The following is a 25,566-nucleotide window of genomic DNA, read 5'->3' as shown; positions in this document are numbered from 1 at the left end:
ATAGGCAATAAGGAGCCAGCGGGAGTGGAGCCATCAGAGGTATCGGGATGTGCCATGGGGACCAGGAACCGACAGAACAAAAGTGTGGCGGCAGCTGATTAATTACTGCAAAAAGCGAAAACGGCGAAGAGGGGGAAGAACTGGAGAAGTTGTTTCCCCATTATATTTCCGAACAGAAAGAACGTTTTAGCGTGCGCACAAATAGCTCCCTGGGAAGCACTCTCACTTCCTAATTGTTCATAAATTTACTGACAGGTGGTTACACAGTAGGTATAACACTCTGAGTTTTGGTTTTATTGCTTTCCCCGTCTCAAGGCGAAAACCTGGAGAAAAAGGGTGTGTGGCAAGCGGTTGGGAGACGCCGCCTAGCACGGGGCGCTCAATGCCCCTGTTTCATTTCTGCGATGTCTCATTAGTGGTCGGTCCCTGGGACAGCCGGATTTTGCCTTCGCTCAGACAGAGGGGTCCGCACCGGCTTGTCAATGCCTTTGCTTTTAAAGCCAATGGGTCTCACAGCGTTGCGATGCGGTCCTGCGGGAGGAGGACGAACTATGCGGTCCTATGCGATGGTCCTGGCCTCCGAAGGCATCCGTAGGGAGGTTGTTTTGGGTGGGTTTTTTTTTCCTTTCCTCCCCCTTTAGTTGCACTCCACTGGTGTGCAGAAAGACAGGCAGGCAGGGGGAGAGTTGCGGTCGCCGGCGGAATATCAGCCGGGACGGAAAATCTCGTCTCTGCAGCAGAGAGGATGTGTTTGAAATATATGCATTATGATCCTTTCCCGTAAAAGGGTCACACAAAGTGTGTTTTACCGTGGGAAGGCTGTGAAAAGGGACCGTTTAAGACCCAGAGAAGGGAAAGGGAAGATCTCCCGCGAAACGAAGCGCCTGCAGAGCGCGCGAGGCAGCGGCGTGGCATGCTGCTTGCTTGGCTGGCGTTTGACAAAAATCATTCTGTTGACCAAACTGTAGCTGTCGGATGTGCTTAATCCGTTATCTCGATAAAATCAACTCTGACGAGCCTCTCAGATTGGGCTGTCATCAGAATGAGTTCGATCAGAGAGCCGATAATGTTCGCTGCCGAGAAGCAACGCTGCTAAAACTCCTGACGTCGCCTCCTTGCCCCCGGTCGCTTCCCCCGCAGGCGAGATGGGATGTCGAGGTGCGTTTGCGCAGGGTTACTGCGTGTGTCCGTGTGTCCGTCCCCTGCACCCCAAAACCAAAGATGAGTTGGGGTTGGGGAAACGCATCCATTTCTGGCAGCAGGTGCTCCCTCGCTGGGAGCTGGCTCATGGGTGCGTGCCCGCATCTCTTCTTTAAGGGCATCAGCCCCAAACAGGAGCTGTTCTTGGGAAGATCTTGTATCGGTGGTGCCTTCAGCAGACACGCAGGGACAGACCGGAGGCTGCCAGCACCGTCCCGCTGTGCTTCTCATCCACAAAGGAGATGGAAAGCACAGGCAAAATACGAGCTTCTTCATGCCGACTTTCCATACGCTTGTGCGGTGATGCCTCTGCCTACGGCGGGGAGGCTCACGCAGAACCGGAGGTTCTGGGGAGGGAGGTGGCCCCTGCTGCAGCTGGAGAGGTGAAGGAGCAGCGTGAATGCTGCGTCTCCCCAAAATAGGAGGTGTCTGAGAGGGGGTCGTAAGTGAGGTGCCACGGCAGGAGCATGGCTCATAGGTGGGATGATGCCCGTGGAGCCTACCGTCTCCCCGCAGAGCGCTGAAGATGAGATGTACCCCTCTGCTGTCCCTACAGGGACCTGTCCCGCAAGTAGAGGTGGGCAAGTGGCTGTCATCGGGTGGTTTGAAGAGCCCCTAGGTATCCATCTATCATCTCGCTTTATCAAAGGTGTAGGAGGATGTCTCTTTTAATGGGAGCTAACGACGTGGAGGAGGGACATCAGTTGCCTGTGTCAGCCATGGCGCTCGCGCAGGCTCTCCGCTCCGAGGCGTGCAGCAGTAATGATGTGGCAGCTAAAAATAGTCCGGGGCCGCGACGGCGAACGCCTCCGGTAGGGATTGGTGCTAAGGAGCGGCCGGGAGATGAGTCAGCCCGCGCGCGGTCATGTGTGTCAGCATCACGTGTAGTCAGTGATCACGCAGCGATTACCGACATGCTGTCTCTTCCCGCATGGTTTAGCAGGGAAGAGGCGTCCTCGCCGGCCCGGGCAGGACCCGCACCTCCCCGGGCGAGGCAGCGTCCATCCCTCCTCACGCTTTGTAGTGGCTCGCAAGAATGGAGCCAGTATCTTTTGTCCCCAGACTGGCTGGCCGCAGAGCAGCAGCGCGGGTGAGGCCAGAGGAGGTGCCGGGGCCGGTGCTGTTTGGGAGAATCCCAGGGGTTGCATGGCTGTGCTTGCGAGGGATATCCCTCGGGATATCCCAGGACACAGCAGCATCACCGAGGTGTGATGCCACAGCCCGTAGGGCTATTTGCAGCCCCCAGTTTGGGAGGGAGGGGAGGCATGGCGTCTCACGGTCCTTGCAAGCGGTGGCAGAAACCGGCACGCGATGGAGAGCGTGAATCGGCGCATCGGGCGGTTCGGGTCTCGGGCGGTAAAGGAAGGAGATAAATCACGGGCTTATTGTTATTGAATTTAGTGGCATCGCTTTCACATTCAATTTCTCTCACCGGCTTTCCGAACAAACAAGAAATTACAGCACAAATGTATTTTTTGGCCTACCAAACATTATGCATTAACTTACCCGTGATTAATATTACATAGGGTCGATGAAATCCTCCACAGGCCGCTCGCCGCTCCGGCGAGACCGTGCCGCTCCTTGCTTCCTCGGGATTTATTCTGTATTCAATTTGCTTGTAGTCGTAGTCTTTTACAAGGAAGGTAGGAGCATGAACAAGGGGAGGAAGGGGCTGTGCACCGCCGTATCGCTTTTCCCCCCACAGCTCCGGAAGGTGAGCATCTTGCCCCCCAACCCAGCAAGCGTTCTTGGGGCTGGGGGGCCGCGGAGGACTCCCGCAGGGAGCGATCCATCCGCGGTGCAACCCCGGCAGCCCCCTGGGAATCCACGTGCTGCCCCAATGGCTGCCAAGAGCTGCTTGATCTGGGCAGGCATCCCACACGTGGGGCCTCTCCCCGGCATGGTGTGGGAGCAGTCGAGGAGCGTCTCACCCTTTTTCCTTAGCTATTGTGTGATCAGGCGTGTAGTGACGTGTGTGGGCTGATGGGAGCTGCTTGGAGGAGCAAGCTGTTATAAAGTATATTATGTGCATGAGGAAGCGTTAACCTGGTGAAAGGCGGAGCAGACAACGGTGCTCCGTCTCCCCGGCCGAACGACAGCCTCGCTCTTGCCGCTTCTCTGGCTGTTAGTATGTTCACCCAGCGATCATTTCTTACCTTCTTCTATACGTAGCGAGGAGAGGCTGTCATCACTACTGGATATTTGCTGTGTAAATGTTAAGAACCAAAGGTAATCCAGGGAAAGGATGGCGTCAGCAGGTAAATGACTAGGAACGGCATCCATAGTCATGCTGGTGGGCCGTGAGGGCCCTTTGGGTGGAGAGCCTTTGGACTCCGCACCCAGCACCGACCCCAGGCTGTCCCCATCTTGAGACACGGCAGCTCTGGTGGGATGCATTTGTCGAGGCAGCCATGCGTGTGCCTTGGCCGTACCCACCTCGAGGTATTTACCGCAGGTTGGTTTTATCTGCACGGTCATGTTTGCCGCCAGACTCGTCCCATCTGCTGCCGGCTGCATCCCCACGCAGGCCCAGCTCCCGCCTACTCCTCCCATGGGATTAAGCCCCCTCAAGGCGAAGCTGGCACGCCCTTGAGATGCCGTCCTCGACAGCCCCGCCGGTGGGATCTATAGAAATGTAATCAAAGTCCTTAGATGTCCTTCTCCAAGTCCCAGTAACCTTGTAGGCAACGATCGCTGTCGCGGCAGGGTATCGAGCCATCCGGCGGGGTCCTTGTGCTCTCCACGGGTGTCCCTCCCCTGCACGTCCCCCCACCGCACGTCCCTGCTGGCTCTCGGGGGTGTTTCTGATCGGATTAGGCTGTGGCCGGGGGGTTCGGGGGGTCCCATTCTCCCCCGTGAGACCTGCCGGCATGTCTGCCCGCTGCGTCGGCATCCTTTGCTAAAAGAAGGGCTTTGGGGTTGATGTGTGTATTCGTGTGGCTTGGCGTTTGCCGAATGGGAGCACGGGGGCCGTAGTGGTTATTGGTAGTGGTATTTTTTGTGCAGGAGTGAAAGTATTTCTATGCCTGGGAGGGGGCCAGTCTCGCAACTGTGTCCAGAGCACCAGTTCTGCATTCAACTTGTGGTTTGGGACTCAGGGGATGGGAAAGGGATGCTGGCTGCGAGCCGGGAGGGCGAGGACGCTCTGGCGAGCTCTGGCTTACCCCCTGTATGTGTGACCCCCTTTTTAGGTCGGGAGAGCGTGGCATTGTCCCAGGGGTGTGTTGCTGGAGGACAGTCAGACGGTGATCGTCCTGGGGGACAGCCTTGACAGAGCCACGGCCAAGGCTGTGTCGGCATCCTTAGGCTGGCACCATGCAGGTCTGCAGCTGGGGTGCTGTCCAGTCCGTCTGTCCGTCTGTGATCAGTCTGGCCTGTCAGGGTGCCTCGGTCCACGGTCTGACCTCAGCAGGGCTGCGAACAGGAGGCGGGATGGGAAGGTGATGCAAGAAATACATGAGCAGAGCAGGTGCTGTGCAAGGAAAGGTGTGCAGAGCTAATTTTGCCTCCCGGGCAGCAGATGAAGTACCTGCCGGGGGGCGCAGATCGCCTCGGCTTCCTCGGACATACGTTGTTCTCCTTTTATTTAGTTTTAGCTCTTTGTTGGGGTGTGGAGCGGAGTGCCCTGGCGACGTGCCGTAGGGAGAGGAGCTCCGGGGCTTCTCGAGCAAGTGGCTCCCGAGCATTTGGAGTTGGCGTTAGCTGCCCTGGAGGTGCCCGCCTTCCTCTGGCAGCGTGCTCGCCTGCAACCATTAGCCTGTACTGGGAGGACGTATATCTAGTAAGGCTGTGAGAAGCAGATAATGTCTGCACAATGTTTGTTTGGTTGTGGTTTTTTTTTTCCTGTAATCCGTGGCTCGCATAGCCCCTCAGGTAGTGTGAAGCGTCGAGCAGGGGGGTCATCCCAGAGAAGCGCTGGGAAGGGTGCGGGCAAGGCGAGCAGCAACTTGCGCATGGGAGGGATAGTGCGACGGCTGTGATTTTGCGGGCACTCTGCATCGTGTTCTGTCGCTCTTGTCCCACTCCATGGCTTTTGTAGGTAAGAGCAATCGAGGCAGAGACAGGCATCTCCCATGGCTGTTGCTCGGCACCCACCGCTGCCGTCTGGAGCAGGGGGCGGCCTCCCCCGGTCTCAGCATCCGCTAATGGTGCCGCTGTCATCTCGGACCAAAACTGCTCGTGGGGAGGGATGGCTTGCAGGCTTGCGAGTGGGTGGCAACGCCCAGTTGTGGGAAGGCTTGTGAGGTGCAGAGCCTGGTGGTTATAGGCAGCTTAGACCGAGCTCCTCAGGGGATGTTGCTGCGGCCCCTCCGGCACACCGCCAGGCGTCCCTCTGTCCTTACCCGGCCCGGTCAGTTTGGTCAATGACCCAAGGAGGAGCCCCAGAGGAGAGCCGAGCAGCCCTCGCATCCCCTTCCAGGCAGTGCCGGTGTCAGCCGCAGCGATTTTCAGGTGATCATCCCAGCACTGTGGGAAAGCCCTCGGCGTGAGGGTTGGGTATGCGACACCATGTGAACTGGGGCTCTCAGCATGTTGTGTGCTCGGGGAGGGGGCACGGGGCATCCTTTTTGGAGTGTTTTGTTTTGGGCAGGTTGTTTTGTATGGGCTCGTTCGCTCCCTGGGGCACAGACCATTTTGGGGGCTGCATCTGCTGGCCCCATGGCCTGGAGCACTGGGAAGCAGCATCGGGGAGCGGGCTTTAATTGCTTTTTGCCAGGGCTGGGGATATTTATGGGTGCGGAGATTGCAAAGTTATTTATTAGATGGAGTATCTGGGGATAGAGTAATATAAATCACTGTGGCTGGTATTGAATGGAGCAGACGCTCAGTAATTTAAACAGCTTTAATAAATATGCTAAAATATGAGCCTTGTCGTGGGCCGTAACGAGAGCTGGTTATCAGGGTCTCGGATGCGGCTGGGCGGGGGCAGCGGCTCTGGTCCGAGATGCCGGTTTGGAGACGTGGGGTCGGTGACCAAACAGGGTGACGGGGCGGATGCTGATGTCTGGCACGGGGGCAGGCCTGGCGGCCGGGGCTTCCCGGTGGCATGTGGGCAGTGTGCTGATGGGGCCTGCCTCTGCTCTTCTTTGTGTCTTGCAGTTCCCCCCCAGATCGTCAACATCTCATCGGACATCACCGTGAACGAGGGCAGCAGCGTGACCCTCATGTGCCTGGCCTTCGGGAGACCGGAGCCCACCGTCACGTGGCGGCACCTCTCCGGGAAAGGTGAGACCACGCTTGGGGCTTGGTGGACGAGCCGCCCAGGTCCGAGGAGGGGTCTCGCCCAGCGAGATGGATGGACGGATGGATGGGATGGACGGATGTCCATATGGGATGGACAGACGTCCCCGTAGAGGTGGCACGAAGGCAGTCCGTGGTTTGCTGGTGTCTGTTGTGGAGGGTGGAGGTGCTGGCCCTTTGGTGTGTCCTGGTACGAGGGTGATGCTTGTTAAGTGATGTTCCAAGTTTCCTGGGTGAAGGGTGATGGTGCCACGCATTTGGGACGTCTCCCAGGGCAGGGCTTTGTGAGCGAGGACGAGTACCTGGAGATCACGGGCATCACACGGGAGCAGTCTGGGGAGTACGAGTGCAGCGCCGTCAACGATGTGGCTGTCCCGGACGTGCGGAAAGTCAAAGTCACCGTCAACTGTGAGCGCAAGGGATGGGGGAATCATGGCGGGGCGGGTGCGCGCGGAGCCTGGCGTGACGCTGCACGGCGTCTCCGCAGATCCGCCGTACATCTCCAACGCCAAGAACACGGGCGCCTCGGTGGGCCAGAAGGGCATCCTGCAGTGCGAGGCCTCGGCTGTCCCTGTGGCGGAGTTTCAGTGGTTCAAGGAGGACACCAGGTGAGGGGCTGCGGAGGGGTAGCCCGGGGAGCGGCGGGGCTGGGGGCACAGTGCAGGGAGTCCGGCGGGGGAACATGCGGGTGTATAGTGGTGTTGGCTGCTGGGAAGGGAAGGGGCAAGACATGTCGCGGAGTGCCAGCACGGTACTCTGAGCGCTGTCGTCCGCGTTTCCCCGCAGGTTAGCGAATGGGCTGGAGGGTGTGCGGATTGAGAGCAAGGGCCGCCTGTCAACGCTGACCTTCTTCAATGTCTCGGAGAAGGACTACGGCAACTACACATGCGTGGCCACGAACAAGCTGGGCAACACCAACGCCAGCATCATCCTGTATGGTAGGTGCCCTGTTTTTTTTTTGCAGCAAGGTACAGCAAGGAGAAGGATGAAGGGGAGGAGGACGAGGTGGCCAGGTGGGTGGCTGGTCTGTGACACATCGACGGAGTGGCGGAGCAGAGCCACATTTAATGTTGTCGGCCCATCGAGGATGCGTCAGATGATGAGATCCCCATCAGCCCAAGAGGGCGCACACAGTTGGGTGGCAGTCGGTGGCGGGCACGGCGCTTGCGGGTGTTTAGGGGCACGCAGCAGAGTTGGCTTGTGGGCGGCCGTTCGTCTTTGTGGAGTTGGGTCCGTGGGCGGAGAAGACGCTCCTGGCCGAGCCGTGGGCGTCGCTGGAGCACAGGGCTGAGGAGGGACCCCGGGCCAGGTGAGCACGTGCTTCAAGTGCACGATGTGAGGGTTTTTCCCGGGTGCTGTACTGGCAGGACTACCAGCAGTTGACGTGGTGTACCAGCAGTGGCATGCTGGGTGGCATAGGCGTCAGGCGCCTGGGCGATCCGGGCAGGAAGGGGTCTGAGGACTGGACAGCTGTCATTGAGGTAGCTGTGGCATTCTTGCAAGTCAAGGGGGCCGTCATGGGCTAAGGGCGGCCGGCGCAAGCCAGCCTTCCCCTGGCAGGGCTCCAGCGCGAGGGATAGTGTCGGGCGGCGGGCTTGAGGAGGTGTGGAGGGCGAGCAGAGCATCAGGGCAGACAGTGGGGGCCAAGCATCATGCAGTGGTGGGGACCCACGTCTCGGATGAGACAGGGTCTACCCCTGTCCCCTGGCTGTCTGGGACCGTAGCGTGTGGTGGCAATAGGGAAGCAGCAGACCCAGCCCCTTGGTCTTCCTGGAGGTGCAGTCTCGTGGGCCAAGTCATGCCCTGGAGAGTGCTTGGTGATTTGTGGTGGCGTGAGGTGCCCGGCTAGTTGCGGGGCATCAGTGAGCCCGGTGCGCCTCGCTTTGGCATGATGCATCACAGGGGCTTGGCAAGCGGGGAGGTGGCTTCTAGGGATTGTGGGTCATTGTACCTGTTGAGATAACCATGCTGCTGCTCGGTCTCGCACTCCTTCCCTCCCTCCTGTGTCCTCGTCAGTGGGATGGGGAAGAGAATTGGGAGTGTTAGAGCGTGAGCAGTTGTGGGTAGAGAGGAGAAAGACAGCAGAATGGATGAAGGAAGCGCTGTGCCCGCCAGCCAAGCACACCTGGGGCAAGCCCATGTTGAGCCCTTTCCTGGGAAGCAGGGTTGCATGAGTGTCAAGGTTTACCAGGGAAGTCAAAGGCGTGCGAAGGACTCGTGGGAGATGTGCGGGTAGGCAGCTGTCTCAGCGATCATGAAATGGGAGGGTTGTAAAGCTTAGGGGTGCAATGAGAATAAATGTAAGTGGAGCGGCTGCCATGGATGTTGAGAGAGCAAAGCATCAGCTGCTTCGGGAGGTGGCGAGCAGCGGCCCCCCCGGGAACGCGCTTTTGAGGGCTTGGGGTTCCACGAGCACAGGTCTGGTTTTAAGAACTGGGCTTTGACGGCACAAGAGCGGGCCATCCTGTTGGGTGAAAAGTAAGGGCAGCTCGGCTGAGTGGGGAACTTGTCTCTGCGTTGAGGTGGAAAAAGAAATGGTAGCACCTCTGGGAGAGAGGGCGGGATTCACATACGGAGCTGTGGTGCGTTTAGGCAGAGGAGAAATGGCCGAAGGCCGTAGCTGGATGAGAGGGGAAACCGTCCAGCACTGAGACAGACAGCAAGAAAGGCTTGTTGAAATATGGGAGTAGCAAGAGGCGGGTGAAGGAACACAGGGGATCGGTACACATTGAAGATGGCCACCCAGCAAACGAAAAGGGGAGGCAGGGCACAGTTTGTCTTCTGCATCTGTAGTAATCATACTAGTAACAAACAGACCAGGGGCCGCCCAGCCCTCCACGTTGGGGGGCTGCAATGGTGGGAGGGACAACTTTCCTGTCGCGGACCCCGAGATCATAAGGGACCGGTCGTGCAGGTGGAATGCCTGTCACACCATGGGCCCAGACGGCATTCAGACCAGAGTATGGAAGGAGCCGGCAGACGTTATGCCAGGTCCCTCTTGATCGTCCACAGAAGGTCTCGGGAGTCTGGGGGCGGGGGTCTCTGCCAACTGGGAGCTGGGCAACTGCATGGCAGTATACAAGAAGGGCACGAGGGAAGTCCAGGGAAAGTAAAGACGTGGCAGTGTAATGTCAGTGCCTGGAGTAATGATGGCGAAGATCATAGAGGGTGTGGGGTGAAGGCCTTTGAAGGACCACGCGATCATCAGGCGCAGTCAGCGGGGGTTTGGGAAGGGACCATCCTATGCAAGTAAGTTGCGGTCCTTGTATGATAAGGGTACTCGCTGAGCAGATGAAGGGGAGGTAGCGTTTCTGGAACATAGGCAGGCTTTTGAAGCCATCCCTCACGGCATCCTTCCAGAAAAACCATCCAACTGCGAGGCGTGCGTGCCAGGCCAAGGGCCGGCCAAATGGTGGGGCTGCTGACGGTGTTGCTTGGGGCTCCGTTCTCGGGCTGGGTCTGTTCAAAGTGTTTATCAGTGGGAGCGGAAGGGAATGTGTCCTTGCCAAGAGTGATGATGATACTCAACTGGATGGTGCTGTTGCCTGTCTTGAGGGACAGGAGGCCTCAGCGAGGAATCTAGGGAGGTGCGGGCAGTCACGAGAAGTGTGACATGGAACAGGAGTTGAGCAGGGGTCCACACCCGGGATACGGTCATGCCAGAGGTGAGCGTAGAGAGGAGGGGCTGCAGAGCGGCCCCGTGGAAAGGGTGCCAGTCGCTGGCGTTGTCGGCCTCGCCTCATGTGCGTGTCCAGAGAAGGGCAACAAAGCTGGGGAAGGATCTAGAGCAGAATTCTAATGAGGAGCGGCTGAGGGACCTGGGGTTGTTTAGCCTGGAGAAAAGGAGGCTGAGGGGAGACCTCATCGCTCTCTACAACTACCTGAAAGGAGGCTGTAGAGAGGTGGGGGTCGGTCCCTTCTCCCATGTAACAAGCAATAGGATGAGAGGAAACGGCCTCAAGTTGCGCCAGGGGAGGTTTAGGCTGGATATTAGGAAATTTTACTTCACCGAAAGGGTTGTCAAGCATTGGAACAGGCTGCCCAGGGAAGTGGTGGAGTTGCCATCCCTGGAGGTATTTAAAAGACATTTGGGTGAGGTGCTTAGGGACATGGTGTAGCGGTGGGCTTGGTTTATGGTTGGACTTGATGATCTTAAAGATCTTTTCCAACCTGTGCGATTCTGTACTGTTCTGGGCCTCTCGTCCTCAGAAGGATGTTCAGGAAGGTGTCCAGAGGAGGGCACCGAAGCCGGCAAGAGGGCAGGCACCAGGTTTGCCTAGCGTGTAAAAAGGGAGGTGGATGGCATCCTCACGGCTCTGTCCGGCTTCCTGAGGTGGGGAAGCGGAGAGGGAGGCGTTGATCAGTCCGTGCCGGCACATAGCACTGGGAAGTGCGGGAGCAGGGCCAAGCCATATCAGGGGAGGTTGCGATGAGATGGTAGGAACTGTGGGCTTCCCGGAGGGGCGGCCGATGTCCTGTGCCCGTCGGCACTCAGGGGACATTGAGGTGAAGCCCTTAGGGACATGCTTTGGTGGTTAGGTCAGGCCTGAAGGGCTCAGTCAGGTGTAAGTCCCTTCTGCAGAAATTAATGTATTCTGGTGTGCCCTGGTCCTGCTGTTCCCCCCCCCCCAAGTTTGTGCTTTCCTGATCTAGTGTATTCTGTGCTAATGTGCTTTGTTCTGCTCTCATGTGTTTGGTTCTGCTCTCGTCATCTGTAGTTTGTAGCCATCAGGGCTGGTCTGTTCCAGTCCTGTTCTGTTGGGGTTGAATGCATTCCAGTGTTTTTTGGTCTGCTCAGGTCTGTTCTGTTTTGTTGTGAAGTGTTCTGCTCAGCTGGGGTTTGGTCTAGTTTGTGCCAGTCATCTGTTTGGGTCTGTCCTGCTCCGCTCCGTGTGGGTCTAACGGGCTCAGGTCTGTTCTACGTTGTAACAATCCTGTGTTTTGTTCTGGTCTCACGTGTACTGTTGTGCTCTCTTGTGTTTGGGTCTGGTCTGCTCTCCTTGTGTCTAATCTGTTGCGTTCTATCATGCAGCTCTCTTCTATTCTATTCTGAGCTGTCACGGTCTATTTTGTCATGGTCTGTCCTGTTCTACTGTGGTGTATTTTAATTTGTTATGTCCTGGAGTATTCTATTCCGTACCAGCCTGCCCCATTCCGGTCTGTTGTAGTCTGTTAGAGGCTGGTGCGGTCAGGTCTGTTCTATTCTAATCAGTTCTATCCCGGTCTCTTCTGTTTGGGTCTAGGCTGCTGGGTTCTGTTCCCCTGTCTTGTATTCTGATGTGAAATCTGATATGAGCTGGTCTATTGTATTCTAACCCATTGTATGGTTGTCGGCACCGGGCTAGTCCCTCCTAGTTGGGTTTCGTGGTGGTCTGACATGGATTTTCTTTTGTCTCAGTCTGGTGTGTGCTATGGCCTTGTAGTTGGGCGGTCGAATCCAAGGTTCGCTCATCCCCTCTGCTGCTGCTTGTGTTGCCCCGTGGCGGGACAGAGAGAGCGGCCCTGTGTTGTGCGTGTCGGAAGGGTAGTGTGGTAGGAGCTGCGCTGGAGGAAGATAACTGACTAAGGTACATCAGGAAAACAACTTTATTTCAGTAAACAGTGTGTCAGCATGCAGGGCTTGATCTACATTGAGGGGGGCTGTCTGTTTTTGCTCGGCATCGGGGCTGTGTGCGTGCGGGAGCCCCCTTCTTTGATCCATGCAGGGAAGGGCAGGTTCCCGTGCGGCCCGTGGGGAGGGAGGTCCTGCCGCTGTTTTGCTGTGGGACACGTCCGCTTCCTGGAGAAGAGCGGCCGCATGGGTTTGCAGAGCCCTCGTGCCTGTGCTTGCTCATGTGGGCACGTCCTGGGTGGGCACAGGGGTGCTGCTGTCCTCGGTAGCGCCCAAAGTGGGGTGAGTCTGTGTGCACGGGCATCGCTGAGAGCGTGCTGTTGAAGGGTCAGTACCTGTGGCCACATGCCTGCCGCGGCTTTGGCATGATGTGTGATGGGAGCTGCGGCAGCGTACGGAGCACCGTAGGGCGGCCAGCCGGGGTAGGGGTAAGGGACTCCTTGTGTCAGAGCATGGGTGTCTGCGGCCAGACCGGTGGGCGAGCACGACTATGGTGTAGAGTCTCGGTGTGTCTCCCCATCAGCTTCTGTGGCTTGCACTGTTGTTGCCTGTGTCTCAGGGTGCCTCCTTGCCCTTCAGTCGCTCTGTGTCTCCTGCAGTAGTTGTGTCTTTCCTCCCTCCCTCTGTCTCTGGGACCTGGTTGCAGATGCTGTCTTGGGATGGAGTCCGTGTAGGGCTCCACGTCTTCAGCCACGCCGCAGGGTGTCCGGTCATCCCTGTTTCTGTTTGTCTGTCAGTGTATTGCCATGGGTCAGTGGTTGCAGGTCCCAACCCCTCCCATAGCACGTCCGGTCTCAGCACCTCTCCGTCCACATCTCACGGCACACTCTGTCTAGCAATGTGTCTGTGCACGTCTTCTGCGTGGTGATGAGGCTCGCTCTTGCTCTCTGTGTTGGTCTCTGTAGGCATGCGTGCATGCCCTTTGGGTCCACAGTGGCGCGGAGCACCCTCGCTCACGTGCCCATCGGTTGCCTTGGATTGTGTGTGTGTGTCGTCTGTCTGTCTCCCCCTCTCTCTGCATCTCAGCCTGTTCCTGTCGTGCGAATACATCGCGCCCCATCCATATCCGGAGGTTTTTACCTCGGGAGGCTGTCTCCGTGCAGGCCAGACATCTGGGTGCCACTGTTGGTGATCGCTGCGGGTTGGCCCTAGCTGTTTCTCTCAGTGTGGCTGTGCCGTTCTTCAGTGGTTGTCTCTATCTCAATGGGGTGAGGTTTGCAGGCACGTCAGGAGTGCGCGTCTGCAGGCGTTTAGCTGCGCGGTCGTTCCCTGCGGCAGGGTCTGTTGGAGGGAGATGGACATAGAAAAAGACAGATGCGTGGGCATCGAGAGGGAGCCCCAGAGAAGGAAAGGAGAGAGAGACTGCGCCAGAGCAGGGGGAAGAGGCAGAAAGACGCAGGTAGAAAGGATGGCAGAGATGGGGGGCAGATGGGACGTGTGTCCAAAGGTGAGGAGACTGAGTGAATCCTAAAGGGGGGGGGGGTGTCACCAGAGCTGCAGAGAAAAGGGGGTGGACGGCACAAGGGATGGACTCCAAGAGATGGGATGGAGACCTGGGACACGTGCGAGGAGAGATGGACACGCGGACAAACCTGACAGATGCTCACAGAGGGACAGACGGAGAGCTACAAAGACTGATGCAGCTGAAAAAAAGGAAAAATACGGAGGGGGACATGGCAGGAGGCAGAGAGACAGAAAAGGAGACACAGGGAGTCACATAGAACAAGGCAGGCACGCCTAGAGAGAGGAAAGGGGAGACCATGAGGCAGAGAGGGAGCTAGAGAACGAGCCGCACAAGAGATGGAGACACAGGAGGGGTGACTCTACAGCTACATGGCAGGAGTGACAGAGGTAGTGACACGGGGGGAGAGAAGGAGAGGGACACACGCAACAGACGGAAGGGAAAGAGGGAGACCCACAAGCACAGCTAGGAAGAGAGTGGGGGACGGGGAGACGCGGAGGGAGGGAGGGCAGAGATGGCCGGAGGGGAGACATGGATGGGGCTGGTGCAGAGAGGGGTGCCTACATGCAGAGGCATGTAGGAGGGACCTGGGCAGACACAGAGAGGAGGAGGGAGAGAGGGGGCTGTAAAAACAGCATTGATAGGCAGAGAGAGTGAGACAAACCAAAAGGGGCGCACGCTCCAAAGGACACATCGGAGAGACAGAGCGAGAGAGGAGGAGATGTATGGCACAGAAGACGGAGAGCCGGGAAGATGCAGGAAGACCGAGACGACTGCCAGACAGAGATGCAGCGGTGGATGTGACAAGGGGGAGCACCAGAGGGGAGGACTGGGAGGCAGGGGGGCATGGAGAGACGGCCAGGCATGGACACAAGCGAGGGTCATTGCCAGAGACACACAGAGAAAAAGGAGGACAGACCGGCCTGAGGAGAGAGAGAGGGAGAGGGCGCCAGAAAGTGAGAGATGGCAGACAGACATAAAGAAGGACACCTGGCAAGGAGGAGGGAGGCCGTGCAAGGGGAGACACACGCAGAGAGAGAGGGAGAAACAGGACGAGCGACAGAAAGAGGGGAGACCGCTGGACAAAGGGAGACAGACAGAGATGTGGACACAGGGGCATGGACAGCACAACACGGGGACATCGACAAGGACGGAGGCGCGGGGAGATGGAGAGTTAGGGGGAGATGCACCAGCGGAGGGAAAGTCAGTTAAATAATAAGGAGGATGCAGCACAAGACAGGCGGGGATACCAGGAGAGAGAAAAAAGCAGACGGCAAGAAGCTGTGAGGACAGAAAGACAGAGAGACAGAGACAGACAACGAAGCAGAGACACGCAGAGACAGAACGGGGTGGGGAGAACAAGAGAGAGGGACAGACAGGAAAACAAGAAGAGAGGTGCAGAGAGAGAAAAACAGGGAAGAAACAGGAAGGGGGGAGGCATAGGGAGAAGGAGGACCGAGAGACCTGGTGCGAGGGCACCCAGAGAGAAAGGGAGACATGGAGGGAGGCAGGGGAGGGAGATGGAGATGCGGGGAGGGGCACAGAGAGAGAGGGCGACGGGCAGAGAAAACTGAGGACAGGAGGGTAGGGAGAGACGGATGCCCAGGCAGGTGACGAGGTACGCATAGACAGAAAGACACAGACGGAGGGGGGAGACAGACTCAGAAAGAGACACGGAGAGGGAGACGCAGGAAGAAAGACATGCAGACAGAGAGACCCAGGGGCAGAGACACAAAAACCACAGACGCCAAAAGGGGGAGACGTGGGGAGACCGACAGGCAGACGGTGGGGCGGCCAGATGGGAAGAGTTCTGCAGAGAGGGGGGAGAGAGCCTCAGAGGGAGATGGCAACTGATGGAGGAGAAGGAGACCTGGAGAGAGACAGCAAAGGGGAGGGGGGGAGCAAGACAAAGGGAGACACACACACACAGGCAGGAGAGACAAATGGAGACCAAAAAAGGGAGGGAGACGCAGGGACAAGGAGATGGACACAGGGCTGCGCCCAGAGACAGAGGAACAGGGAGAGACCAGGATCCAGATGCAGACAGGAAGAGGGAGGGACACAGAACAAAGGCAATAAAAGGAAACGAAAGGAAGGAGACGCACACGCGGGGAGGGGTGTGGACACAGACGCAGGACACCAATAGAGACGGGCAGGGGAAAGGCCTTGCACAGAGGGCATGGACGGCAGGAGGATGGACAACGCAACGCGGCCAGAGAGAAACGGAGATGGGATGCGAGAGAGAGACCAAAAGAAGGAGATGACATGGATGGGGAACACGCAGAGCCAAAGAGACACCGGGGCACAGTTAGAGACAGCTCAAAAAGACAGGGAGATACTCAGAGAAAGAGAGAGCACGAGCCAGAAGGGGGGAGAGAAACGGCCGGTGTGGCAGAGGTTGCAACGGGAAAAGGTGACACCAAAGAGAGGGAGACACCAGGATGGACAGACAGACACAGAGAAAGAGACAGAGGGGGCTGGGGCCACAGGAAGACAGTGGGGGGGTGACAAAGGAAGGGGAGATGCAGAGGACAAAGAGGGAGACCAAGACAAGGAGGGATAAAGACACAAACAGGGACAGAAACGGACGAGGCAGCATCCAAGAAGCAGAGGGAGCCGTCTCAGACAAAGGGAGAGGGGGAAAGAGATGGGGACTGAGAGATGCTTAAGCCAAGAGAGAGATGACCCGAGAGGGAGACATCACAGAAAGGGGGGGAAAAGAGAGAGGTCAGACGGAGAGCATGGGGCTGAGCTATAGGGGGGCAAAGAAGGATGGGACACAGAGAAGGGGAGAGACTGAAATGGGAGAAGAAGGACACAGAGGAGGACAAAAAACCACAGAACTGGGGTGGTTAGAAAGACAGGGGACAGACACAGAAAAGGGGGGAGACAGAGACTGTCAGGGAGGGAGGCATACAGAGAAAAGGGGGCACAAGGAGAGAGGGAAAAACCAGGCAAGAGAGAGACAGAGGGCAGGTGACCGGACAGAAAGGGGAGCTGGGAGAGAGGGGGCTGGAGACGGGCAGAGAAAAAGGAGGACCAACAGCAAGGCAGATGGATACTTAGAGAAGGGAGGACGGGCACACCGTGAGACAGACAGGACGAAAGACCCCAGGCAACGGACAGGGACAGAATGGGAAATGGAGGGAGGGAGACAGAGGAAGCGAGCCAGGGAGATGCACGCAAACATCAAGAGGGAGACCCAAAGGGGGAGTAATTGAGAGAGGGAGAGAGACCCAGAAGGCGGGGGGGGGGGGACCGGCGAACGAGGGGGGAACGCAGCAACAGAAAGGTAGTTGTGCAGGCGGACAAACCGACAGACGGGAAGGCAGACCAAAAGAGGGAGAGAAACAGACGCAGAGAAAAGGGGCCCCGCGGCAGAGCACTGGGACAGAGATGAGGACCCAGAGAGAGCGGGGACAGAGACACGGGGGAGACGCGCTCGGACAAACGCCAGAGAGAGGCGGAGGGAGAGACCGAGAGAGATAAAAAGCGGGAGACAGGAAGCGAGACGCGGAGAGAGGGACGCAAACAGAGGGGAGAGGGAGGCACGCAGGGAGAGACAAGGGGAGGGACAACGGGGGACCGGGACAAAGAGGGAGAGATGCGGGGAGCGTGTGCGGGCCAGGCGCGCCCAGAGAGCGCGTAAACCAGCCGACAGAGGCGGGGAGAGACAAAGGCAGAGGGGACACGCACTGACAGAGGGCGACAAAGAGGGACTGAGACCGGCAACGAGGGACAGACCACAATGGTAACCGGGAGGGGAGGAGAGGGAGAGAGACGACCATGAGCAGGGAGAGACACGGAAAGAGCGAGGGGGGCCGTGAACGGAGAGAGGGGGGCAGGCACGAGAGGGACCGCAAGACCCACACAGAGAGAGAGAGACTCATCGAGAGAGAGACCCAGGGACAAACGCAGACAGAAGCTATGAGACAGGGAGACACACACACACACAGAGAGGGAGCAAGAACGGGGGAGATGCAAGAAAGAGGGAGGAGCAACAGAGAAATGGATAGGCAGGCACCGAGAGAGAGGGAGGCAGAGACGGGGCCACAGACGAGGACGGACCTGGACACCGAAAAAGGGGATGAGAGGCAAAGAGGGAGACCAAGAGACGTGGAGGCAGGGGGAGAGACTGATTCAGACACAGAGGCAAAGGATCACAGAAAGGGAGACGCAGACAGAGCGAGGCGTGGGCGGAGGGACGCCGGGACGAGGGTCCCCAACATTGGGACAGGGTGACGTCGGGAGACCGAACTGGACATACAGGCGCTGGGAGAGACAGAGGGCCGTCAAGGGAGACCGATGCCCACGAGGGGAGGCAGGGCGAGAAAGGCTTGCATGGACAGAGACGGGGATGGACGGGCACAGGGAGAGAGCGGGACAGAGGGAATCGGGCAAAGGGGGAGACAGGCAGAGAAACATGCTGGGAGGGAGACAGTGACAGAGAAACAGAGAGACGTAAGGGCAGAGAGCGCGAGGGACCCGGGGAGGGAGAGGAGCGGAGATGGACGGTGGGATGGAGGCGGGGAGGGACAGAGGAAGATGCTGCAAAACACAGGCAGAGGAAGAGAAGGGGAGACAGAAGGAGATGGAGACGCACAGGGACGGAAGGAGAAGGACAGACGGTGACACAGAGGTGGGGCAACGCGGAACAGGGCCAACTGGGATGCAAAGAGAGAAAGAGACAGAGCAACAGGGATTAAGAGGGAAAGCCGGGGACAGAAACAGACACAGGCAGGGAGACGGCAAAAGACCTCATCTCATGCTCGGTCTATGCCCTCCCACCTCGCCACCTCTCGCTCCGCTCCTCCGCCAACCTGCTCGCCGATCCACCTCGTGACTTTGCCGGGCCCCTGTCCCGCCCGTCTCTGCACCATGCCCACGGTCTTCCCTCCATCTCTGTCCCTCACTCGGCCCATGTACCTGCCTGGCTGTCGCTCCGGCCTACGACCTCTCAGCACAGCCTCCAGCCCTCACACGTGTGCTCCTTGCCTGCCTGCGGCCATGGCCCAGCCTCTCATTCTGCCTGCCCAACGACCTACCCTGTGACCCGCCACACCAGCCAACTCTCTGGACGGACCCCGGCCAACTGAGCCCTCCTCCCACCTCGCCATCTGCAGGATGCTAGCCCTGCCCGGCACTCCGTCTGTTGGGCAAGCCACCTCTCCGGCTACCTCTCCCCACGCCAGCCATCTACCTACCCATCTGGAAAAAAAACCTGCTACCCCTCTCCTGCAGGGACGTGCTCCTGCCCTCTCCTTCGATCTGCCTGCCTGCCAACCATCCTGCCCTGCTCACGCACTCTCTGCCTGTTCCACCATCCAGCCATCTCTGTCTCTGCCTGCCTAACGAAGCGCCTGGCCGCCTGCCCTGGCACGCCCACACCTCTCCCTCTACCCAAACAGAATACAATAGAATAGACTATTTCTGTTGGAAGGTACCTACAATGATCATCTGGCCCAACTGCCTGACCGCTTCAGGGCTGACCAAGTTAAAGCATGTTATTAAGGGCATCGTCCAAACGCCTCTTAAATACTGACAGGCACAGGGTGTTGACTGCCTCTCTAGGAAGCCTGTTCCACCTTCTTGCTAAAGAAATGCTTCCTCACGTCCAGTCTAAACGGAGCCTCGAACCGTTCCTGCGTGTCCTGGATCCTGGGGAGGAGAGCTTGGTGCCTCCCTCTCTGCTTCCCTGCCTTGGGAAGCCGTAGAGAGCCATGAGGCCGCCCTTGGCCTCCTTTTCTCCTACCTAGACCAACCCAAAGTCCTCAGCCGCTCCTCACGGGACGTGCCTTCCAGCCCTCTCCCTGGCTCTGTTGCCCTCCTCTGGACGCGTTCAAGGACCTTCACATCCTTCTTCAATGGTGGGGCCCAGAACTGCACACGGTAGTTGAGGCGAGGCCGCGCCGACGCTGAATACGGCAAGATGATCGCTCCTCTTGACCGGCCAGCGATGCCACGTTTCATGCACCCCAGGATGCGCTTTGCCCTCTCGGCTGCTGGGGCACGCCGTCTGCTCCCGTCGAGCCTGCTGTCGACTGGCACCCCTGGATCCCTTTCTGCAGGGCTGCTTTCTAGCCACTCCTCTCCTGATTTAGACTTGCGCCCGGCCTTACTCTGTGCTTACTACGTGCAGAACCTGGCTTTTCGACTTACTCAATTTCATCCCATGAATTGCTGGCCCTAGAATGGAACGCTGAGGAACACCACCGGTGACCAGCCGGATACGGCCCTGTTCCCTTTGGCTGGTTCTTCGCCAGCACACTGTGAACCCACTCGTCCAGCGGTTGGATGCCTTGTCCAGAAGGATGCTGTGAGGGACGGTATCGAAAGCCTTACTAAAATCCAGAAGACTGGCATCTGCTGCCTTCCCTTCCTCTGCTAGGCGGGTAGCCTTCTCATAGAAGGCTAGCCAATTAGCTAATTGGGACTTTCCCTTTGTGAACCCATGTTGACTGTGCCTGATGATTGCATCGTTCTTGATGTGCCTTCCAGTAACACCCGGTATGATCTTCCACATAATTTTTCCAGGACCTGAGGTTAGACTAACAGCTCTGTAGTTTCCCGCATCTTCCCTCACGCCCTTGTAGATGGGAATAAGTTTGGCTAGCTTCTGGTCGGCAGGGACCTCCCTGGGCTCCCAAGACCTTCAGTAGACAATTGAGAGGGGCCCTGCCACGACATCCACTGGCTCCTTCGGGGCGCTCCAGGACAAATCCCGTCACGCCCTGCAGATATTTGGCTGATGCAGGCGTTCCCGCACAGAAAGTCCCTGTTCCTGTGCTCACGGTCCTCTGACTTGGAGGACTGGGCAGCCCAAGGTCTGTCTGTGTTATTAAAAACAGAGGCAAAAAAAAGTATTGAACGCCTCCACTTTTTCTTCATCCCTATTGGTCGGGTGACCATCTTTAACAAGTATAAAGTCCAATGTTTTCTTTAGACCTCCTCTTGCTATTAATGTCCTCAAAAAAGCCCTTCTTGCTATCTGACACAACACTGGCACCGGTTTCAACTCTAACCAAGCTTCGGCCTTTCACATCTTCTCCCCATGTAGGTGAACTGTGGCTCTGTAATCTTCCCGCAAAGCCTGCCTTTGCTTTCAGACAGCGTATGATTTTTTTTTTCCCCTCTCGAGCTCCACGAGGAGTTCCCTGTTCGGCTGAGCAGTTCTTCTGCCCAACAGACGATGCAGCAGGATCGCCCACTCCTGTGGTTCTCAGAGGCGCTTCTTAAAAACTGACCGGCGCTCCCGGACTCCTGAGCCCTCAAAAGCACATTCCCGGGGGAGTCTGCTAAATAGCTCCCCAAATAGCTTAAAGTTTGCTCTCCTGAAGTCCAGGAGGTGCAACTTCGTTGTCCTTTTTTCTCACAATGCCAAAAATTTTAAACTCCATTGTTTCGTGACACCCGAGGACAAGACAGTTGCCTGCCATCATGCGTCCCGCGAGTCCTTCTCCAGTCGCAAAGAGCAAGTCTAGGAGGGCGTCTTACCTAGTTGGCACCCTGAGTACTTGTGACAAGAAGTTCTCTCCTACAAACTTCAAGACCTCCCAAGCCCTGCTCGTCACAGTGGTACAATAGTCCCAGTTGATGTCCAGGAAGTTGAAAGCTCCCATAAGGACAAGGACTACCAATACAGACGTTTCTTCTAAGTGCCTGTAGAATAACAACTCATCCGTGCTTACATCCCAGCTGGGTGATCGGTAGTAGATGCCCACTACTTGGGCAAGGAGATGCCCAAGACATCTCCTTGCCTCTCCCTTGCTCTTTGCTGGACCTCTGGCCCCTTCATCCTCGGCCCGGTCGCCCTCCCAACCTTCGAAGGCCGTCTCCCTCTACAGCTGGCTGTTTGTTTATCTCAACAGCAGCCCATCTACCAATCTGCCTGGCCAGAAAACCACGCTCTCTCTGCCTCTCTCTTGGCATCTGTCTACTGAGCTTCCTCGCCGGGCCTCTTGGGCTCGTGACATGCCCGGCCAGCCGCCCTGGTCCCTGCTCTGTCCCTATCCCTCCGTCCCTCGTCATCTCCTCCTGCCTCTCCACAGGCATAGGGAGTGCAGGCAGACCCACACCCAGTCTCTCCTGTGGGCCCCGTGCCTACCCCTCGGTGGACCGCTGGGCAGCTGTCCCCACTTCTCTCGCTCTGCCCAACTGTCTCCTCTGATCCTGACCGACACCCTCACGCACTCAACGGCCCAAATCTTTACGAAGTAACAGCCCTCATCTGACAAGACGCAACAAACCTCCGCCTCCGTACCCCAACAGCCACCCACTTGCATACTCCTCCTCCTTGCCTGGCCGGCCTGACGAGGACCTCCCCCCGTGCCACAACCCCAAAAACGTCCCCGTGTACCTGAGACTCCACGTCTGGATGCCGCCCTCTCCCACGTCGACGAGCCTTTATTGCCATCTGCAAGTCATGCAGCTCCCGAGCACCAAGGTCTCCAATCCCCTCTGGTCCTGGCCATCCCCGGCAGCTCTTTTGCAGCCGTTTGCATCTTGCCGATCGTGACGTTGTATTTGTGCCCCGTGTCCCCACGCTGTGACCCGCCACCTGCATGCACACCCAGCCTCTCCCAGTGGCATGTCTCTTGCTCATGTCTGGGCACATGGCCCTAGACATGCTGGCCAAAATGCAGGCTTCCTCTGCACGACGGGCATCCCAGCAGCCTCCCTCGCCGATCATCCTCTCTGCTTTGCCCTGGGAAAGGGCACCTGGCTGCTCCACGTTGCCACCCTAGACACCTGCCTGGCAGGAACAAACCCTGCATCATTCCCTTGCGATTGCACCCCTGCGATCGCTCCCAGTGCCCCAAACCCCTGAGAGCCCGTCGGGGCCTTCCCCAGAGAGCTGCTCTCCCGGCCACCCCTGCCACACCGCTCTCTGCCCCCGCCGGATGCACAGCATGGGGTGACTGTCGTCCTCCGCCTCCACTTGACTTACGGACACACGCGGTGGTGCCGCATCCTCTCCCCAGTCTCGGCCGGGGGTCTCGGCGAGGCTCGCTTCCACACCAGCCCTTCCTGTCCCGTGCTGAGGGCCAACCTGCAGCAAACGCCATGCAAGCACGCTGCCTCGCCAACTAACTCACTCTGCTGCCCGGCCGGAGCACGTTCCTTGCCCTGAATCCCAGCCTGCTGAATCCCTTAACCCCACCACGGGCGCAAACCTGCCGTGCTCCCCATCGCCCGACGTGCAGCTGCCTGTCCTCCCAGCCCTCCTCAGCCATCTCCACCTGCCCGGCAACTCCTGTACTCCATGGGCGGAAGGGCTGGGTACGCCCAGAAAGAGAGACCGAGACCCTGCTCCTTCTGGCTCCCTTCTCGCACCCTCCCCACACGATCCTCTCCTTTGTGCCCCTGCTAAGGACCTGCCTGCAAACAACACTGCTCCTGACAAAATCATGTCTCTGCCCGGCTCCCGCTGGCTCAGGGACCATCGTTTCCCAGCAGGGACATGGCAGCTCCTACCTGTGGGGCCCAACCCTGTCCTGCCACTGCACTGGATCCTCTGAGGAGGGCAACCTTCAAGTGTGGTGGGGCTGGACTGGCACCTGCCTGGGGCATCTTCCTCCTGAAACAAGGACCACGTCACCCTCGAGCTCCTTGCCTACCTCCTCGAGACCACCTGTACCCCATACCAACACCAGCAATGCTCTTCAAACAATGGACAAACCCACCGTCCCCACCTGGGAGGGGAACGCAGCACCCGGCACCACCGGCTGCCCGGTGCAGGGAGGTGGGATGGGGACACGCGGGGATGAGGGGGAGGTGGTTGCCTTCATGCAACACGTGACTGCTTACGCTAACTGCCAGCCCTAACGCTGTCCCGCCTCTTCCCCTTTTTTTATCTCCTGCACAGGGCCTGGAGCGGTGCACGACGGTGGCAACGCCGCGTCACGGGCAGCTGCCGGCCTCTGCCTCTGGGCTGCCCTCCTCGCTCGCCTCCTCCTCGACTTTTGATAAGGGAGCGGAGGGTCCCGGGAGGCCCCGCCGCGCCTCTCCCCCGCCACGGGCTCGGCCCGCCACGCCGCCCGGGGACTCCTCTCCGTTGGACGGGCGATGCGCCGGAGGACGGGCGGCGGCGCCGAGCGTCCGAGGATGGCCGCGTCTCCCGCGTGCCGGGATCATTCTCGCCGCCGGTTACGCTGTACAGATCCCACCACGTGCCACCAGACTGTCACCCGCCACCATCACCCCGGGGATGCGGTCCGGCATGGACGGGGCTCCCCGCGGCCGCCTCATCCCCAACGCAGGGGGCGCGGAGCCGTCGGGGTGGGCGCCGCCCAGAGCCGTTGCCGGGAATGTCCGTCTCGTCATCTTGCTAAGCCACCTATGCCCAAAAAGACCCCAAGGTTGAAGCCCCCCCGGCTCTGCCTTCAGCCCTCTCGGTCCTGAATGTCAGTTCTCACCGCCAAAGCTCCTCCCTAAGCCCCCCTGATGTTGCTGGCCCCCCAGCCTCACCTCCATGCCCGGGCCCTTCCCACTCCCCGAGGCCACGGCACGGCCCCGTGGGGTGGCCCAACCGCAACGCTCGCCAGCCCTTTCTGAGCAGGTCACCCGACGCAACCAGTTATCCTTCAACGGTCACACGCCTCCCACTACTCTTTCTCCCAGCTAACATCGTAACACCCCCCCCCACCTCCCACCCCAAAACCCCCTCTCCCAGGCTGCTCTCTAAGGAATGTGAGCCCTGGGGACCACCGCTGGCCCTCATGGGGACTACAGCCTTCCTGCAGCATCGGGCGGCTGGGCCGTCACCCCTCCTTGCTCCAGACCCCTGCCCACTCTGCTGTTGCCCCCGCTAATGGCAGGACCTGCCCTGTGGCTCTCGCCCTGATGCACTGCCGGCACCTGTCAGGGAGAGTTCTCTGGGCTTGTTTTCCAAGCACTTTCCAACCTGCACATCAAAAGCACAGCACCACCGACACTGGGCAGAGGCACTAAACCACACAGCAAAACACCAGGTGACAAGCGCCTTTTCCTACAGCTCTGACACTCCTGCCTGTCTGCACATACCTGGAGGGGATGGGACCTCGCATGCCCAGCCTCGAGGTCTGCATGTTGGCCGCTCCGTGCCTCCCCGTACTGTTCGGCCAAGCGTCTCTGCCTCCCCGAGGGATGGAAGAAACGTGGGAGCCCCCCTGAGCTGCAACATCCGCAACTCTGCCTTTACTCATGCCTGCCGCGGGCCCCTGCCCGAGGAGAGTCCGATGCATTTGACCCGCAGAGCAGGCTTGGGCTCCATGGATTCGCTGTGCCGCCACGGTGGGGACAAGGACGGCTCCTCTACCCCTAGCTCACTGCTTGCCTATCCTCCCTGCTGCAACCGGTCTTCGACAACAAAATGGATGGACTGTACCCCCCGCTTCCTCCAGCCACCCCTCCCCTGCTGCCCATGACAGCAGCTGTGTGGCCTCCCTGCCACGGTCCCCCTCGCTGGGTACGTGGCAGAAGCCCCGACCCTTCCCACTGCTCCATGGCTGCCCAGGAACGCTCTGGGGCCTGCGATCTGGGGATGGACCCTCCCGTCCCGCTCCTGAAAACAGACCCTATGCCTGCGACTCAACTCTACAGCGACGCGCTGAGCAAGCACACAAAGCATCCCCTGCCTTGCCCCGTCCTTCTCCCGCCATAAGCGAAATAGCTTAAGAGCAATAGTCACGCACATGCCGTCTTTCCCATGCAAACTCTGCTGCTGAAACCTCCTTGCTCCCCTGTCCCGCTTTCTGTGGCTGCAAGGAAGCTGGGGCTGATGGTCCTCGGGGCACAAGATAGAACCCCCCCCCCCCCCCCCCCGAGCCAGAGGCTACAATGGGCCAGTGGCCCATCCTCTATGTGGCCATGCCCTCTCCTTGTCCCTGCTCCTGATGGGCTGCCTGGGATCTGCGCCGACTGGCACGTGGCACAAAGCTGTTGCTAAAAAAAAAAGCAACAGCTACAAAAATCTCGATGGATGCTCCTGCCCCCCACACCCTGGACGTTCAACAGCTGATTGGCAAAATCCACACGGCCCGAGGCGTGGGGGCTGCTCCGGTGCTGGCCCGAC

At 58.6% G+C, this 25,566-nt stretch overlaps 1 protein-coding gene across 2 annotated transcripts in view; it reads left to right on the top strand.

The window, feature by feature from the left end:
• Nucleotides 1-23,480, top strand: part of LOC140661809 (opioid-binding protein/cell adhesion molecule homolog) — a 314,252-nt gene extending 290,772 nt beyond the window's left edge. For both annotated transcript variants that reach the window (XM_072884536.1, XM_072884535.1), the window contains 5 exons: nucleotides 6,301-6,426; nucleotides 6,715-6,849; nucleotides 6,929-7,049; nucleotides 7,228-7,379; nucleotides 23,380-23,480. In XM_072884536.1, coding sequence (XP_072740637.1) covers nucleotides 6,301-6,426; nucleotides 6,715-6,849; nucleotides 6,929-7,049; nucleotides 7,228-7,379; nucleotides 23,380-23,480 — 635 coding nt within the window. The remainder of the gene's footprint in view (nucleotides 1-6,300; nucleotides 6,427-6,714; nucleotides 6,850-6,928; nucleotides 7,050-7,227; nucleotides 7,380-23,379) is intronic.
• Nucleotides 23,481-25,566: the final 2,086 nt, after the last annotated feature.

Source organism: Ciconia boyciana, chromosome 20 (genome assembly GCF_034638445.1).
Source record: "Ciconia boyciana chromosome 20, ASM3463844v1, whole genome shotgun sequence".
NCBI lineage: Eukaryota > Metazoa > Chordata > Aves > Ciconiiformes > Ciconiidae > Ciconia > Ciconia boyciana.
Note: the sequence above shows the minus strand (reverse complement) of the source record. Positions and strands in the feature narration are given on the sequence as shown.